Raw genomic sequence first — 15,704 nt, 5'->3', positions numbered from 1 at the left:
ACTGGTGCTGGATTTGCCCTCCTATCATAAGCAATGATAAAACCGGAAACACATAAATAGTAGATGTTTTCAGGCACTGGACAATGGGCTGAGCAGGATCCCTGAGAGAAGGGAAGAAACACATAAGGTGAACTTCATAGCTGCCCTGGCCCTCTGTCTGAGTAGATTTCCTAACCACAGCACAAGGAGGGAGGGTGAAGTGGATGTGGTTGTCCTTGTGACCTGGGGAGGGAGAAACTGGAGTCTGGGGCTGCTGAAGCATCTAGAGCTGGCAGGGAACTGGAGAGGAAGGAGCTTCAATAGGGTGGGAGCCCCAGAAGGTTGTTGTTGGTGGGGGTGGGGGTGGTCCTGCATGGACCTCTGGCTGATGGCTGTGCTGCACCTACCCAGGGCGAGACTCTGGCATGGGCTAGCAGAGAGCAGCTACTGTGGGACCTAGAACAAACCAAGGACAGTAGAGGTTATAGAGACACTGGATCCATAGGAGTTCTAGTCTAGCCAGAGGGGAACACCAGGCATTCCAGTGAGACAACAGAAAGGCCAGGTCCCGGGAATAAGGACCGTGCTCTAGAGTAAGGGTTATTCTATTCCTGCCCTATCAAACTCTCAAAGCCTAAAACCAAGCCTTAACAAAACTAAGGAGAAGCATCAGTAAATTAACTGCCTGCCAGAACAAAACCAAAAATCAGTGTTGAACTCATTAAAGGAAGACAATATAATTCAGGATCCCTTTCAGAGTACCAATTGCACTATCCATGAATAAGCAAAAATTACCAGAAATGGGGTGAAGAATGAAAATGTGACCCAAATTCAGGAGAAAAAAGGAGTCAATACAAAACAACCCTGAAATGTCCCAGGTTTGGAATTAGCAAAGACTTTAAAGCAGCTATTATAAATATTTCATGGATTTAAAGGAAAATATGATCTCAATGGATGAAGATGGGGAATCCCAGCACATAAATGGAAACTATAAAAAAAGGAGCCAAATGGAAATTCTAGAATGGAAAAGCACATTACCTAAAATGAAAAATTTACCAAATGAGCTTAATTACAAATTAGAGATGGTAGAAGAAAGGGTCAGTGAAGTTAAAGACAGAACCAGAGAAATTATGCATTCTTTAAAAAAGGACAGAAAAGGGGTGCCTGGGTGGCTCAGTCGGTTAAACACCTGACCCTTGACTTTGGCTCAGGTCATGATCTCACAGCTGAGTTTGAGCCCTGTGTCGGGCTCTGTGCTGACAGCTCAGAGCCTGGAGCCTGCTTCGGATTCTGTGTCTCTGTCTCTCTCTGCCCCTGCCCACCCCTCAAAAATAAATAAACATAAAAAAAAAACCAAAAAGCAAAAAACAAAAATGAGAGCAAAATTGTGGCACCTGGGTGGCTCAGTCGGTTGAGCATCCAAGCCTTGATTTCAGCTCAGATCATGATCTCACGGTTTGTGGGATCGGACCCTGCATGGGGCTCTGCACTAACAGTGCGGAGCCTGCTTGGGATTCTCTCTCTCTTCCCGTCTCTCTCTCTGCCCCTCCCCCGCTCAGGCTCACTCTCTCTTTCTCAAAATAAATAAATAATTTTTTTTAAATGAAAGCAAAATAAAGACTCTTTCTAGATAAAGAATTTGTCACCAGCAAACCTGTGCTACATGAAATACTAGCCCCTCTCCAGCATCACTGGCAGGAAGCAGACTTCAGCTGTGACGTGAGCACCAAGTGAGGCAGTAGGCTGCTGTGGAAAATAAGGAGTCAGCTACTGATCCCTTTACACTTTTTTTTTTAAGTTTATTCATTTATTTTGAGAGAGAGAGGCAGAGTGCAAGCAGAGGAAGGGTAGAGAGAGAGGGAGAGGAAGAGAATCCCAAGCAGGCTCCAACCACGCTGTAAGCACAAAGCCAGATGCGGGGCTCGAACCCACAGACCGCGAGATCATGACCTGAGCTGAAATCGAGTCAGATGCTTAACCAACTGAGCCACCCAGGCTCCCCTGTTCCTTTGCACGTTTAATCAATAGCTCAGCCCAGTGAGAGGCAGACCTAAAGGCACATGAGACAGAGTGAGCTCTGAGATGGCAGTGAGCATGGCTGGTATGCACCCGTGCGGCTAGGCCAGCGGTAGAACAATGAAATACCTGTAAGCTGGTTGGGAGACAGGCACTGCTCCAGGCCCCTGATTCCCTCACTCATCACTTTGGCCTCACTCCCAGATACTCCTAGATCTCGCTATGATCTGGCAATAAAGGGTCAATTCCTGGCAAGCAGGGCACCTCCGGGACCCTGCCTTAGGCCTCTGGCTGGCTTCCTTTCCAATTAGTGGTTCCTGGGCCATGCCAGTTGTTAAAGATTTTTAATACCGCCCCTGGAGCTAAGTGGGGTTGCTTCCCAGGAAAGGAGGCCTGGGTATGAGGCTCTGGGAGTGGGCAGAGAGGGCCCCAGGAGGCCCAGGGACAGAGTGAAGACCAGCAAGTAGGGGTGGGGGGCTCAGTGGGCAGGGGAAGGGAGGCACTGAAAGCCAACAAAATTAGCTTTCCAAGTTGGCCTGAGTGTTCAGGGACACTTGACTCTCTAGTACAACCTCTGTTCTAATCCCCGAGGTCATGTTTTTCCCTTTTAAAAAGGGATATTTCATAGCCTTTTAAATAAATCTTTTCAGCTCCACTGATTTGGAATAACATGCTTAGCAGCTTAAGAACTTCTAGCTGGGCCTTCAGCAAGTTGTCCTCCGACAAGCCCATTTTCTCATGAAACGCTGGCCTCCCAGTATGGCCGGGCCTCTCCGGGGCCGGCACTGTGGACCCTAGGCCTATTGTGGGGTCCCGGGCAAGCCCTTCCTCACTTCCTACCCGCAGGACCCATGCCTCATTCCCTACAGCTGCAATGGGGACATCATCCAAAATCTAACCCCAGAGAACAAGTGGACACTCTATTGATCAGCAGCAAAGACCCTATTTTAGGCACAGAAATGAGCATTCCTCTTCTGAGTTTCAGTTTCAAGGGAATCATGCTTTAGGGGGGCTTTCTGTGTGTTCTGCCCAGGCAGATGGGAAGGTTATATTGGCCTAGATAGACAAGAAGCCATCAAAGGAAGGCAGTGGCCAGGAGGTGGGGTTGATCAGCATGATTAAACCAGCATAAACACAGCCGACAGAAGCTTGGTGCAAAGCCTTTGCAAGCTGGCCGTGTGTGTTTGACATCACGCACCCTTCTGCCTCCTTTGGGACCTTGAACCACAAGCCTAAACAAACTACTGAGCCTTCAATCTGCTGAGCCTTCAATCACTCAGTCTCACTGAACTGTGAAACCAATATCTGTTGTTGAATAACATCGAGGGAAGTAGCTTACACCAGAATGAAAAGGGCACGTTTTCTAAAATCATTGCCCATATCACCTAACTATTGTGAAAATCACACCTAAATAGAACCAACACTCCTTTTGGTGTTGATCCGTGGTTCGTGTAGCTTTCTACCGAATGTGAGGGACGCTGGGCAGGTGGGCAGTTTCCAGGGTACTGTGATGGAGTCCGTAAAAGTCATCCTACCTAAAACAATCTTCAAAATTCCCTGTCACAGTGCCTGATATCCTCACCATTAACAACCCCATTTACTTAAAGTATCTGCTTCAAATACAACCCCATCATCTAGGAGTTCTTAGCCTTCTTCCTAAGGGCTAAAGTTTGAGAATATGGCTGCAGGAACAGCAAACTCATCAGGACCATCAGCTTTCTGTCCACAGCCAAGCCATTCCGTGTCTTCAGATCAGTGGTTCTTGAGAGTTAAACCGGCACCAGAATCACCTGAAGGCTTGTTAAAACGCAGCTTGCCGGGCCCCACCCCGAGTTTCTGATTCGGTAGCTCTGAGATGGAACCAGAGACTTTGTATCGTTGACAAGCCCTTAGGTGAGGTCGATGCTCCGGTCCAGCACCCGCTTTGAGAATCCGTCGCTGTGCTATCAATTTGTAAGGCATCTCTAGGAGATATGTAGGCAAAGTGTGAACACGTTCTGATAGGGAATGGGGTATTAGGACAGAGGGCTCTGACACAGAAAGGGGTCGGGGCCCAAAGGCAGGCCAGCCTAACAGAAAACTCAAGACTTTCCCAAGTGATACGCCAAAACACAGGAGCCACTGGCTCTCAAAATTCTGATGAGCCTCTTACTCTTGCTTTCTTTCCTGGGTATTTTCTGCCTACTGCCCCCCGAAAGTCAAGTCTGCTGGCCGTACCCCGGCAACCCCAGCAAGGGGTGGCTCCTTTCCCTAGCCACGGGTGGCCCCTCCAGGACAAACCTGTGTTCACACAGCTCATCTGGCTGTCCGCATGCTGCAGGCTCCCGGGGGCTCCAGACACTTCTTGGAATTTACACAGGATTCAGTGAAGTCTTAAACAACATTTGTTTTCCTCTTTGGAGATCATCTACTTCCTAATAGGATAAATTCAAAGTTAAACATGCTCTGACCCTTCAGCAGCCTCTTCTCGATACGAACAACAAGGAACTACTCAGTAGGCTGGCTGAGGAGGTGGGCAGAAAGGGATTCACAACAGGAGCAGAGGCTGGGAAGCCACCTTTCAGGTAGGGTCTCATGACTCCCCCTTTGGTCAGGTCAGGAGATGGTTCCATATTTCCGTGCAGGGGAAACCAAGACCCGAATGTCTGCGTGGTGTTATCATGGCATCTGCTGGGCATATAGTTCTGTTAGTGATTTAGCTCTTCGTACATATGAAAGCACTCTGATATCTTCCACTTTCATTTGACTCTAAGAAGAATCCTATGAAACAAGCAGAATGGGAATGACCCTATTTGACAGAGAAGACAACAGAGAAGAGGCACAGAAAAGCCAGCGGGCGTGGAGTTGAAGTGTGTGCATTGGCCACTCATTGTGAGGTCTTGAGGGGGTCTCCTCTCCTTCCGAGGCCTCGGCTTTGTCAACTGTGAAATGAAGGGGACGGACGAGGTGACGGCAAGGTCTTCGTACAGATCTCATACTCAGGAATGAGCTGCACAGTGAAAGATTTGCCTGACGTCACACACATCAGTGAGGTGAGTAACAGTGACACAGGAGACACGTGCTCCCTGTGCCATTGAGAAAGCCATTAGAGCACCCCCACTGACACCTGCTGTCATCTCTGTGACAGTGTGGACTAACTGGGAACTCCAGCTGTCCTCTGGACCCGGCAAAGACTGAGACCCCCTAAGGGAGGAGGGGTAGGGGAGACCCAGCATGCTCCCTGACTGTGCCTTAAGCCCCAATGCTGCCAGCTGATCACTGGAGAGGAGAAGGCCATCTGGGTTGGTACCTCCTTTACCAGACAAACTCAGCGGACACTTACCCCATGGCAGGCCCTGCGCTAGATGAGGGGGTGTGGAAGTGAAGGAGACTCACTGTCCACCCAGGAAGAAGTCACAGTGAGGAGAGTGAGACCAGGTGCTGCGTACTGCTGGGTGGGTCATGCTTAGCCAAGGGGCCCGAGTCCAGCTGCCAGTCAGATCACAAAGCCTGCCCCTGGCCCTGGGCTGAATCAGCCTGCAAAAAGGATGCCCTTGTATAACCCACACAAAGGCACTGGCTGTGGCCCAAATGAGCACAATCTTCTTCAAGGTGAGTGCAGAATGCATACTACTTCAGGAGGGGTCCAGAGACACACGTCTGACCCCAACCAATCCTCTGGCTGGAAGAAGTATGTGTTCTCTTTCTGAGAGTCAAACACTCTAACCACATGGAATCAATGAACCCAACTAGCTTCCTATCTGGAATGTGCTGGTAAATGCCTATTCTCCCATCTGTTTGAGACAGTCAACAAGATCAACAGGGCCATGTCTCAGGAGCAGCCATCGGACTCCCTGGGGAAAACAAGATGAACACAACGCGCCCTCAAGAACCAAGGGGCTCTCAGCCAAGGGGAGCACAGAAGAGGCAAACACAATGACCCACAAGACAGAGCAGAGAATGCTAGATGCTAGAAGGTCCAGGTAATGGGATGGGGGAGAACTGACATGGGAGTTCACAAGAAGGAAAGATGAATTCCCACCGAGGACCAGCAAGCCTTCATGAAGGAGATGGTGTGTGGAAAGGCCATGCATTGAGATGCGAGAAGGCCCACGTTCTAGAGCCCCTCCGGTCAGTCAGCCAAATAATCTCAAGACAGCCGTTGCTCTCCATTTTAAAATGGACCCTTTGCCCTAAGTGCCTCACAGCACTTTGGGGATTAAATGAGAACTGATTTAAGTGCATATTAGGTAAATAAAAGCACCAAATATAAAGCTTTTGTCATCACCCAAAGAAGAATAAGGAGGAGACTAAAAGCCGACAGTGTATGAGGGAGAAGGGGTGTGGGGGACACCGGCCAAACGCAGGGCTCACAACTGGCTCCAATGATTTTTTTTAACCACCCACAGCTAATTTTATTCAAGAGACTCTAAGGAGAATAAGTCAGAACATCTAAATTTCTTCGGCATCAGGAAAATGAAAAGTCCCAGCCAGAGCGGTGTCTGCCCATCCCTGGGGGACAGGAGCACAGTCACTTAGAGCTGGTGGCTGGTGAACGTGGGCCTGGGCCCGGTGTGCTCAGCAAACACTCACTGCACAAATGGATGGGCTCCTTACTGTTTTCCAAGGGATTTACATCCATGCTGTATTTTGATCTGTAACCACAAGCCAGTGGGGCAGAAGGCATATATTATCATCCCATCAACAACAGGGGAACCAGGGCTCCCAGAGGAAAAGGGACTGTCCGTGTCCCTAGACAGCAGGTGTCAGAGGGGAGCCTGGACCCCTGCCTCCCTGCTTCCTCACACCCCGCACCTAACAAGTGTTACTACAGCAGATCTTCACCCCCACAAATCACCTTCCCTGACGTTAGCAAAGGTCTTCTGAGTGCTGTTCAGAGCATGTTCCCTGGAATACATCATGTAATCAGACCCTTTCATCTAGGAAGGTCCTAGCTTTGCTCCCAAAGGTACTGGTTTATTCCAATTCTGAAAGTGATTTTGCGCATCCCAGAAACAAGTGTCATGGATTCTATGGGCCTCTTACCAAATAAGAATTGATTTAGGTTAAAACCTTCAGTTTGATTGTTTGGAGTCATTGCTTCTTAGAAGCAAGTGAAGGTACAAACAGCAAAGGGCATGGGGCGCCTGGGTGGCGCAGTCGGTTAAGCGTCCGACTTCAGCCAGGTCACGATCTCGCGGTCAGTGAGTTCGAGCCCCGCATCAGGCTCGGTGCTGACAGCTCGGAGCCTGGAGCCTGTTTCCGATTCTGTGTCTCCCTCTCTCTCTGCCCCTCCCCCATTCATGCTCTGTCTCTCTCTGTCCCAAAAATAAATAAAAAACGTTGAAAAAAAAATTAAAAAAAAAAACAAACAGCAAAGGGCATGAGGAAGGGCTTTGTTTCATTTTGTTTTTAACCGTGGATATTCTTGCCTACAAAGTCAGCTATCAGTTTTGACAGATGGCCTGGCCACCGGAAGGGGGACAGGGGGCAAGTTCGTGGTTAAGGTGACGGTGAGGAACCCAGCCAGCTGGGCTGATTCGGTCGGGGTCTGAAATCTGGGCTGGAGCCCAAGTTCCAGAGGGTGAGGGTGGGACAGGGAACCCTGCCCTTCCCCCTCCCCCTGGACACCCTCTCACCGCACCTGCAGGACAGGTCAGTGCCTTTCTGGGAGTCTGTGACCTTCTGGCTGCCAGCAAATAAGGTGGCAAGGGAAAGCAGAGGAATGAGGCCTCAGGGAGAAAGCTGAAGCACGTTCCAGGTCAGAGCTACCCTCCCCTTTCGTGACCCACCTCAGCCCCTTGGCTGATAACAGTTTATGGCACACCTACATCCTAGAGAGTGTTTTCATTCTAATAAAAATTCATGGTTCAAGGCTTCTGGCAGAAGGCTGGTAATCACACCCACCCCACAGCTCTGTTGAGGGATGTCTTGTGACATGTATTCAGCAGCTCCCCTAAAGCGGCAGGAACCAGGGGTAGGGGGAATACAACTTCAGAGGACTCCCAGCTCCTGAAGGAAGCAGTGGATTAGTTAAGAAGAGGCCGGGGCCTTGAGAATGAGTGTCGATATCTCCATCAGTGTGGCTGGGTCAGCTATGTCTCTGCGGCTGGTGGAGACGTGGGGTCTCAGGACCGTCTAGACACCTGTAGCTTCAGTATGGCCCCGAGGGGCCAGGGCATCATGGGACTTAGGAGAGCTGAGCCATTAGCTAGACAGTGTATACTGAAGATTCGTTTATCGGGTAAACTGTTCGTGCCCTCTGTCCACGGAGAGAGAGAATGGGACACAGAGAGCGAAGAGGAAGCAAGCTGAACTGGAGCATGAGGCTGCTATGGTGAGGGGCCTCAGTGGGAGTCCTGAGCGGACAGGAGGGAGAGGTGGTATTAGGTGGATGGCAGGGATAAGAGGATGCTAGAAGCAAATTCACCAACCACACAGTTTTGAAGCCATAGAGTTTAGAGCTGGAAGAAATCTGACAGATCATCTAGTCCAACCCTATCTTGTGCAGCTAGGAATTCTTGGTCACGGCCATGGGGCAGAGCCAAGACTGAGAACCAGGCCACCAGCCCCAGCCCCTGCTTGGCCAGCAACTGCTGCTCAGGCCAGTGATCTTTCTGGCACCCTCCAGCCCCTCCCAGGTACGGACTCTAGTCCCCTGATTCCAGCGGAGCTAGGAATACCCTTCTGAACAGCTGTGAGCACTCTGGAGGATTCTGTGGACCACCCATTTCTGCCATTCCAGCCAGACATACCTTGTGTGAATAATGCTGGTCAACGATCCTCGCCAACCCGAAATCCCCGATCTTGAGCACGAGGTCCTCCGTGCTAATGAAGATGTTGGCGGGCTTCAGGTCCCTGTGCAGCACGTTGGCGGAGTGGATGTACTTGAGCCCTCGGAGCAGCTGGTACATGAACAGCTTCGCGTGTTCCTCTGTCAGCGTGCCCTGCTCCAACAGGCGTGCCAGGTCGGTCTCCATGTACTCCTGGACAATGTAGGCCACGCTGAACTTGAACAGCTCGCCCTGCAGGTCAGTGCCCTTGGGCCCCAGCACCTCGTACACCTTCACGATGTTGTCATGGTCCAGGCGCCGGATGATCTTGATCTCCCGGAGCGCATGCTTCATGCTGCGGGAGTCACTCAGGGTGATCTTCTTCACAGCCACCTTCCGGCAGGCCCTGCTGTCCACAGCTGACAGCACCAGCCCATTGACACCAAAACCCAGGGGTTGGAAGTCAACGAAGCGCCCACCAAGGTCATACCCATAGACACTGGCGATGCAGTCGCCCTTCTCGGCCATTGTTGGCTCAGTGGTCAGGGTCTGCCCGTGTGGTGAAGGGGCGGTCAAAATCGGCCAAGTCCCGGGTAGCGGCTTCCCCAGCACACCTCATTCTGTCAAGTCCCAAAGCCGAGGGATGCCTCTCCTCACGCTGATGTCGCTGCCACCGGCTCCCTGGAGACAAGAGTGGCATATGTCCATGCTTGCTGAGCTATGGAAGGAGAAGGCTCAGACGGTTTTCTTAACTTGCATTGGGAGGGCTGTCTGCCAACTCGTCTGTACCCTGAACTCTCCTCGAAGCTTAGAATGGCTCATGCTTTTTTAAAACGTAGCATCTTGGAAAGAAAAACCAGTCTCATCATCTATGTGGATGTAAAGTTTTCTACCATAATGGACCTCAAGGTAAAAAATGCAGAAACGCTCCCCTTTAAATCTTTTGTTGAAAGAGGTTCCTTCTGGCTGAAACGTAGAGCTGTTAGTGAGCTGTGTTCCTTTACGATGGTCCAAAGCTCCGTTTTGTCACAGCCTCCGGCAGCTTGGTAACTATTGTGTCCTGAGCAGTATGAAGGGATCCCGGCAATGGATTCTGGAGGCTTCTAGGGGTTCCTTTTACCTCCGCCAGCTCCCTTTTCTACCAGCTCCTCCTAGGTTTCATAGCCCAAATCAGGCTGGTGAGCACTGGTGAAGAAAGCCGGAGGAACCCAACCACCTTTCTTGAGCTCTACACCAAGTTACACCTCAAGTCCCAAATCCGAGGGGCACTCAGCTGCCACGCCAGGATCCTCCAGAGGCTTCCGAGGGGGCAGCATCCTCTGTCACCCCCTCATCCACGCCACCGTGAACAAGACTCTGTTCGGCTGGACTCAGAGAGGCTGCAGGAATGCGGCATCTTTCAGACCATGTCTCCTTTCCTGTCAAAGAAATAGCGTTGGGTAAATTTCCACACTCCAGCTTCCAACACCTTCCCACTTGTGTGTCCTTTGTTAACCAGCCCAAGTGTTATTTGATCTGTCCAGCCAGCTGAAACACTGCTTGCTCAGGGGATTCCAGGCTTTGCACTGCCCGGCCAGCCCTCCTGCTGTGGGCAGCGCTCCCCTGGAAGAGAGAGAAGGTGGATTGATTTGATAGGATCATCAAATGGTGCACCTTTTGTGTAAATGCCTGCTCCCCAAAGGTTAACACACACCAATTGTGGGTGGGAATGATCCACTCTGACTTTGGAGAAATTAATTTGCTATGCTCTCCAAACACATACATCAGCACTTGTTGGGAGTGTTGATCATAAAAAGTAACTAACTGGAGACAAAAAATAAAGGATCGATAATTTTTTTTTTTTTTTGTACTTGGACCCCTTTTCTTCCTTCTTTTGCGAATGTCTTTGAATATTTTGAGGGAATTTGCCACGTGCTGATGTTTAGTTACATGTGTATCTCTTGCTTTCCACAGAGGTGGCAAAAGCACACATACCAAGTAACAAGGAAATTTTATTGCCACCCTAAAAAAGGGATTCTCTGCCCAGCAAGGCAGGGCACAGACTTCTTAGCATGACACCAGGACTGGCATGGTGAACTGTATTCTCTTTGATGGTGGGGACCTAGTTCTTCAAAGCAATGGCTCAAATCCTATCATGACTGCTCCCTGGTGGCTGCTGACTCAAATTACAGGCATAGAGCCTACATGGGGAGAAAAAAACTGCAAGACAATGTAAATTCAGACCTCTGGAGTAAAGGCAATGTTATGGCTTCTGAGGGACTGGCAGCTTTTATAAGTTTATTAAGTCCATGAACAGTCAGAGAACAGACACTGTACCCTGCACAAAGGAGTGAATCTAGTTCTTACCATACTATAGGGCCCCCTGTAGAGATGCTTTCATATCTGAACTTTGCACAAGTCTGCAAATGCTAAATGAAACAAAACAACAGTAAACTCAATGTCTGAAATTAAGGGGGACAATAAGGGGACACAGATGACCTGAAATAGTAAACCATCAGATCCCCTCTAAAGACTTCTAATGAAAGAGATTTGCCAAGGGCCTGGAACACAGTGATTGCTCAAGAGAGGTCAGCTATTGATGACTTTGTTAAAAATTTCCTTGCATTTGAATAAGAGGCAACTAGTATTCTACTGTTTTGACAAAATCTTCAGCAATCCTACTCTGGATGTTTTTATTGGTCCCAGCAGCAAAATAACCACAGTCTTACAGAATTTCAGACTGGGAAGTGATCATAGCAAACAAGTCCAGTGGTCCTTAACTGGGGATGGTACTGCCCTCCTTGGTTCATCTGACCAGGAGTCATTACTGGCCTTTAATGCTCAGGGCCAGAACCCTAACCACCTTGCCAAGCAGCTCCATCAGTGAATAACTGACACCCACCCCAAGGTGCCAGCACCTCCACTGAGAGATAATGATTCTGGCCCAAGTCCTCACTTTGCAGATGAGGGCACCAAGGCTCAGAGAACACCAGCTCAATGTTTCTGGCGTAGACAGGGGCAAAACACATTTGATGAACTGAGAAATGAATACCATTCACTCTGAGCATCCCTCGCCAATTAGAGACAGTGCTGGGACCAGCCTCTGTGGCCCATGCTAGCGAAGTCCGCCGGGATACCTAATTCAGGGGAACAAAAGAACCACCCTAGCGCTCCAGTCCATCCTCCTCTGGCTCTTGCTGCCCATCACGTAACAAACTAAACCGGAGCTTCTTTCACTGTCTACCCACATGCCTGTCCAGTTCCCAAGGGCACAGCAAGCAGGCAATTATATATTTTGCTTTATGAGAAGAGACGCTTAAGCCTTCTTCCCTTTCCAGCTCCCCCTGGGTTGTAAACAGACAGGACCGAGCACCTAAGCAAGGAGGAGATGACATCACCAGCAAGCGAGAGCAGGATTTGTTCCAGATCAGCTGCAATGCAGATAATCTGTGAACAATTAAGAGGTGCTTTACTTATTTTTAACACTCTTTCCTCTTCCCCTCACGTGAGGGAGGGGCTGTCTCCCCCTGAACATATGCACGTGTGCATGCGTGCGTGTCTGCGTGGGTGCGAGTGAGTGGTCTCCCTGACACGCGGCTGGCTCCAGTGGGCAGGTACCGTGTCACCTTGGGAAGACTTGCTTCCAGCCACTCTGCCTTCCTCATGGGCTTCTAAGTACACTCTTTCAATTCCTTCCACCTTCCCAGTTCCTGAAATGTTCTCCTGCTTCCTCCCCACTCACTGAAGTCTTGCCCACCACTCAACCCAGATGGCATCTCACTTCCACTCCAGAGTTCCCATTCCGGAAGTGTCCCGGGTGACATTCTCCTTGCCTAAACTCCTGCAGTGTTCTTGTGTATGCCCTCTTTGACACTGACCACATATTAAGCTGGGCTGTTATTTAACGTCTTATATGTGTCCATCTCCCAACTAGACTTCAAGCTTCTCCAGTCCAGGGCACAAGGCAGTACTCAGAAACTATCTGACTTGGGGGCACCTGGGTGGCCCAGTCAGTTGAGCGTCCAACTCGGCCCACGTCATGATCTCGTGGTTCACGGGATCAAGCCCTCCGTCGGGCTCTGTGCTGACAGTGTGGAGCCTGCTCGAGATTCTCTCTCTTCCTCTCTCTCTGCCCCTCCCCTGCTCACTCTCTCTTTCAAAATAAAAAAATACACTTAAAAGCAAGTTTAAAAAACAAAAAGGAAACTAAATGGCTTGGATGTACATTCGTCCAATGCTGAGGAACACTCATTATGTCTACACAGTCGTCCTGCCCACATTTCCTAGATGATCAGCCTCCCCTCCCTAACTCTGCTGGTGCAATACAACTTGTTCAAGAGGGCTTTTCTCACACGCCCCAACCACTCAGACACATCAGATTTCTTAACTTCAACCTTCTCGGTGTCACCTGCTGCTCAGAGGCTGCCTCTGAGAATTCCAGGCAGCCGTTTCTCTGTTCCTGTGTGAGTTGACTGTTACTCATCCCTTCTCAGCCCTCTTCGCTTTCTAAGTCTCTTTCTATAATTCCTCTAAAATTTCCACTGTAAACCTTTTGCTTTTCTCCACAGGTGGACTGATTACAAAACACCTATCACCTAAGATGTCTTGGCTTTAGCGGTTCATTGTTTGCATGACACGCCAGGGGGCATGAGCGCATCGGCCCTGGAGAGGGGCAGACCCTGCATCTGGACGTGCCCACCGTTGCAGAGACAACAGTATGGCAACTCCTCAGGGCGAAGCACAGCCATCCTCCATTTGAACTTGGCGGCTCAGAGCTGCTCTGAATCAGGTGCGATTTCAAACCGGGCAGTTGGCATTCACCTTGAAGGAAGGAAAGGTCATGGGTTCAGTTGTGCTCAAATGACAGTGAGCAAGAAGAATGTATGCAACTCCTGCAAGGGTAGCCTGGCTCCCATGATTCACGGTGAATGTTATAATAAAACGCAGGAGTAGAAACACCTACCCCTAGGCTCCTAGCAATGGACCTTCATTTCTCCACTGATTTCCCACGGACTCTCTTGCAATACTTTAGTTGGGGCCAATTAATGATCCTCTCACGCATCTAGCCTTTTAACACGGGGAGACAAACCAGAAATGAGATGGTGTGTGCCAACTGTCCCTTGCTGGGTTTCCTGGGGAGCTCGTTTACAAAGCAGCTTTGGAAATTCTAAGTTTAGACTCAACTCTGCCTGCTCAGATCCTCCCAAACCGCATGCTGCTGTTGACTTTCAGCAGGAACGGTGGCCCCCAAGGAGGTGCTGATATTTCACGGACAGTGCGTTCTTCTCTCTCTTGAGCACCCAAAAACCCGCAGGAAAGCCTTCTCAGGCAGGGCTGATGTTTACAGTTGAAGAGGCTGCACACTGCACAATTCTAGGCGGCATCATTCACATTATAGTCAAGTCTGTCTGACTCTAAGGTTCGTGACCTTAATCACTATAGTCCATGTGAATAAAATCCTCTAGACCAGAGATCAGCAAATTTTTTCTATAAAGGGCCAGGGAATAAATGTCTAAGGCTTTGCAGAACATGCCGTCTCTGTTGCAACTACTCAACCCTGCCTTGTAGCACGAAAGCAGCCATAGATAATACCCAAACAAAGGGCATGGCTGCATTTCAAAAACATTTTATTTACAAAAACAGGTGGGAGACTCAATTTGGTTAGGGGGCCACAGTCTGTCAACCCCTGCTCTTGACTGTGTAGAAACATCCTCTAGGTTGTTCCTAAGGAGACACCAAAGTGTGCCATAGCCCCGACCTTTCCAGCTCCTCCTGCATGGTCTCCTCCGTCCTTGGACTCAGTCCTCCTGTTGCCCCTCATGGTGGCACTACCCCAAGCCTGCCCTCCCAGGGAGTTATTCTGGGCTTCGGCCCCCACCCTGGGCATAGTTAAGGTCATTTGCAGGTTTCATGGCCTCAGGGCCCACAAGCTACCTTCTATTTCTGACTCTGGTACTTTTCAGGCTACTGTTGACATGCCTCACCTCTGCACCCCCACTTGCACCTTCAGAGGCTTTCTGGAGAGGTGGCGAAGGCGACCTGATGGAGACAGGGTAGCTACACTGACTGAGGGTCACCATGGGGTCACCATGGGCCAGGAGCCGTGCCTGAGGATTTCAGTTGGGTCTCACCACAACCCTGTGAGGTTTGTGTCACGCTCCCATGAAGCCCCCGAAGGAAGTAACTTGCCCAAAATTACACCACTAGCAGGCGATGACTCAAAGGCCACGTTTCTCAGCACCGCAGCCCCTGATCTGAGCCCAAGGGAGTGATTCTCACCACGAACCACCTAGGCCCAGGGTGACTGCCTGGGCCTACAGAAGGGGTAATTTGGGGATATGCACACCTTCCGGTACTTTTCAGATTAAATCAAGAGGCAGCCACCTTTTCAGCCTGTGTTCAGCCCCAACGTGGAGGCCACGGCTCATAGCCTGCTTTATGGAAACAGAAAGTGAGAAATAGAACATTAAGATGAGTTTAAGAGTTGAGAAAAAACAAAAACAAAAACAAAAACAAAAACACAAGTTTAAACAACCATAACCCTGCCTTCCAACTGGTCCTTGACCTCTTGGCTAATGTAAGCCTCAGACAAGCCAGAGCCCGGGCTGCAGAGACTGGCCATCCTCGACTTGAACCGAGCTGAGCGTCCTCCCAGCTTCCTGATTCACCAGGTCCTGGGGCTGACACTGGCCGCCTACCCAGGAACCATTCCCATGTCCTCCGAATGGACAGAAAGCAGGTCTGGGTCAGTCATTAAGCAGCTGAGCCCAACCGAGGGATGACGCAGGATCGTACTAAACCAGGGTTTCTTGGCCTCAGCATGATTGACACCGCGAGCCAGGTCCTTCTTAGCAGTGGGGTGACCCACGCACTACGGGATGTTCGGCAGCACCCCGCCTTCTACCCACTAGATGTCAGAGCACCCCCGAGTCGTGACAACCAAAATGTCTTTAAACATTCAAACTGTCACCAGAGGGG

The 15,704-nt window shown here is 50.0% G+C and overlaps 1 protein-coding gene across 2 annotated transcripts in view; it reads right to left on the bottom strand.

Annotated features, from left to right (window-relative positions):
• Window positions 1-9,275, bottom strand: part of MAPK4 (mitogen-activated protein kinase 4) — a 52,276-nt gene extending 43,001 nt beyond the window's left edge. For both annotated transcript variants that reach the window (XM_042962146.1, XM_042962147.1), the window contains exon 1: window positions 8,730-9,275. In XM_042962146.1, the coding sequence (XP_042818080.1) occupies window positions 8,730-9,275 (546 nt within the window). The remainder of the gene's footprint in view (window positions 1-8,729) is intronic.
• Between the last annotated feature and the right edge of the window lie 6,429 nt (window positions 9,276-15,704).

Source organism: Panthera tigris, chromosome D3 (genome assembly GCF_018350195.1).
Source record: "Panthera tigris isolate Pti1 chromosome D3, P.tigris_Pti1_mat1.1, whole genome shotgun sequence".
In the NCBI taxonomy this organism is placed as follows: domain Eukaryota; kingdom Metazoa; phylum Chordata; class Mammalia; order Carnivora; family Felidae; genus Panthera; species Panthera tigris.
This window is presented reverse-complemented; position numbering and strand designations above follow the sequence as displayed.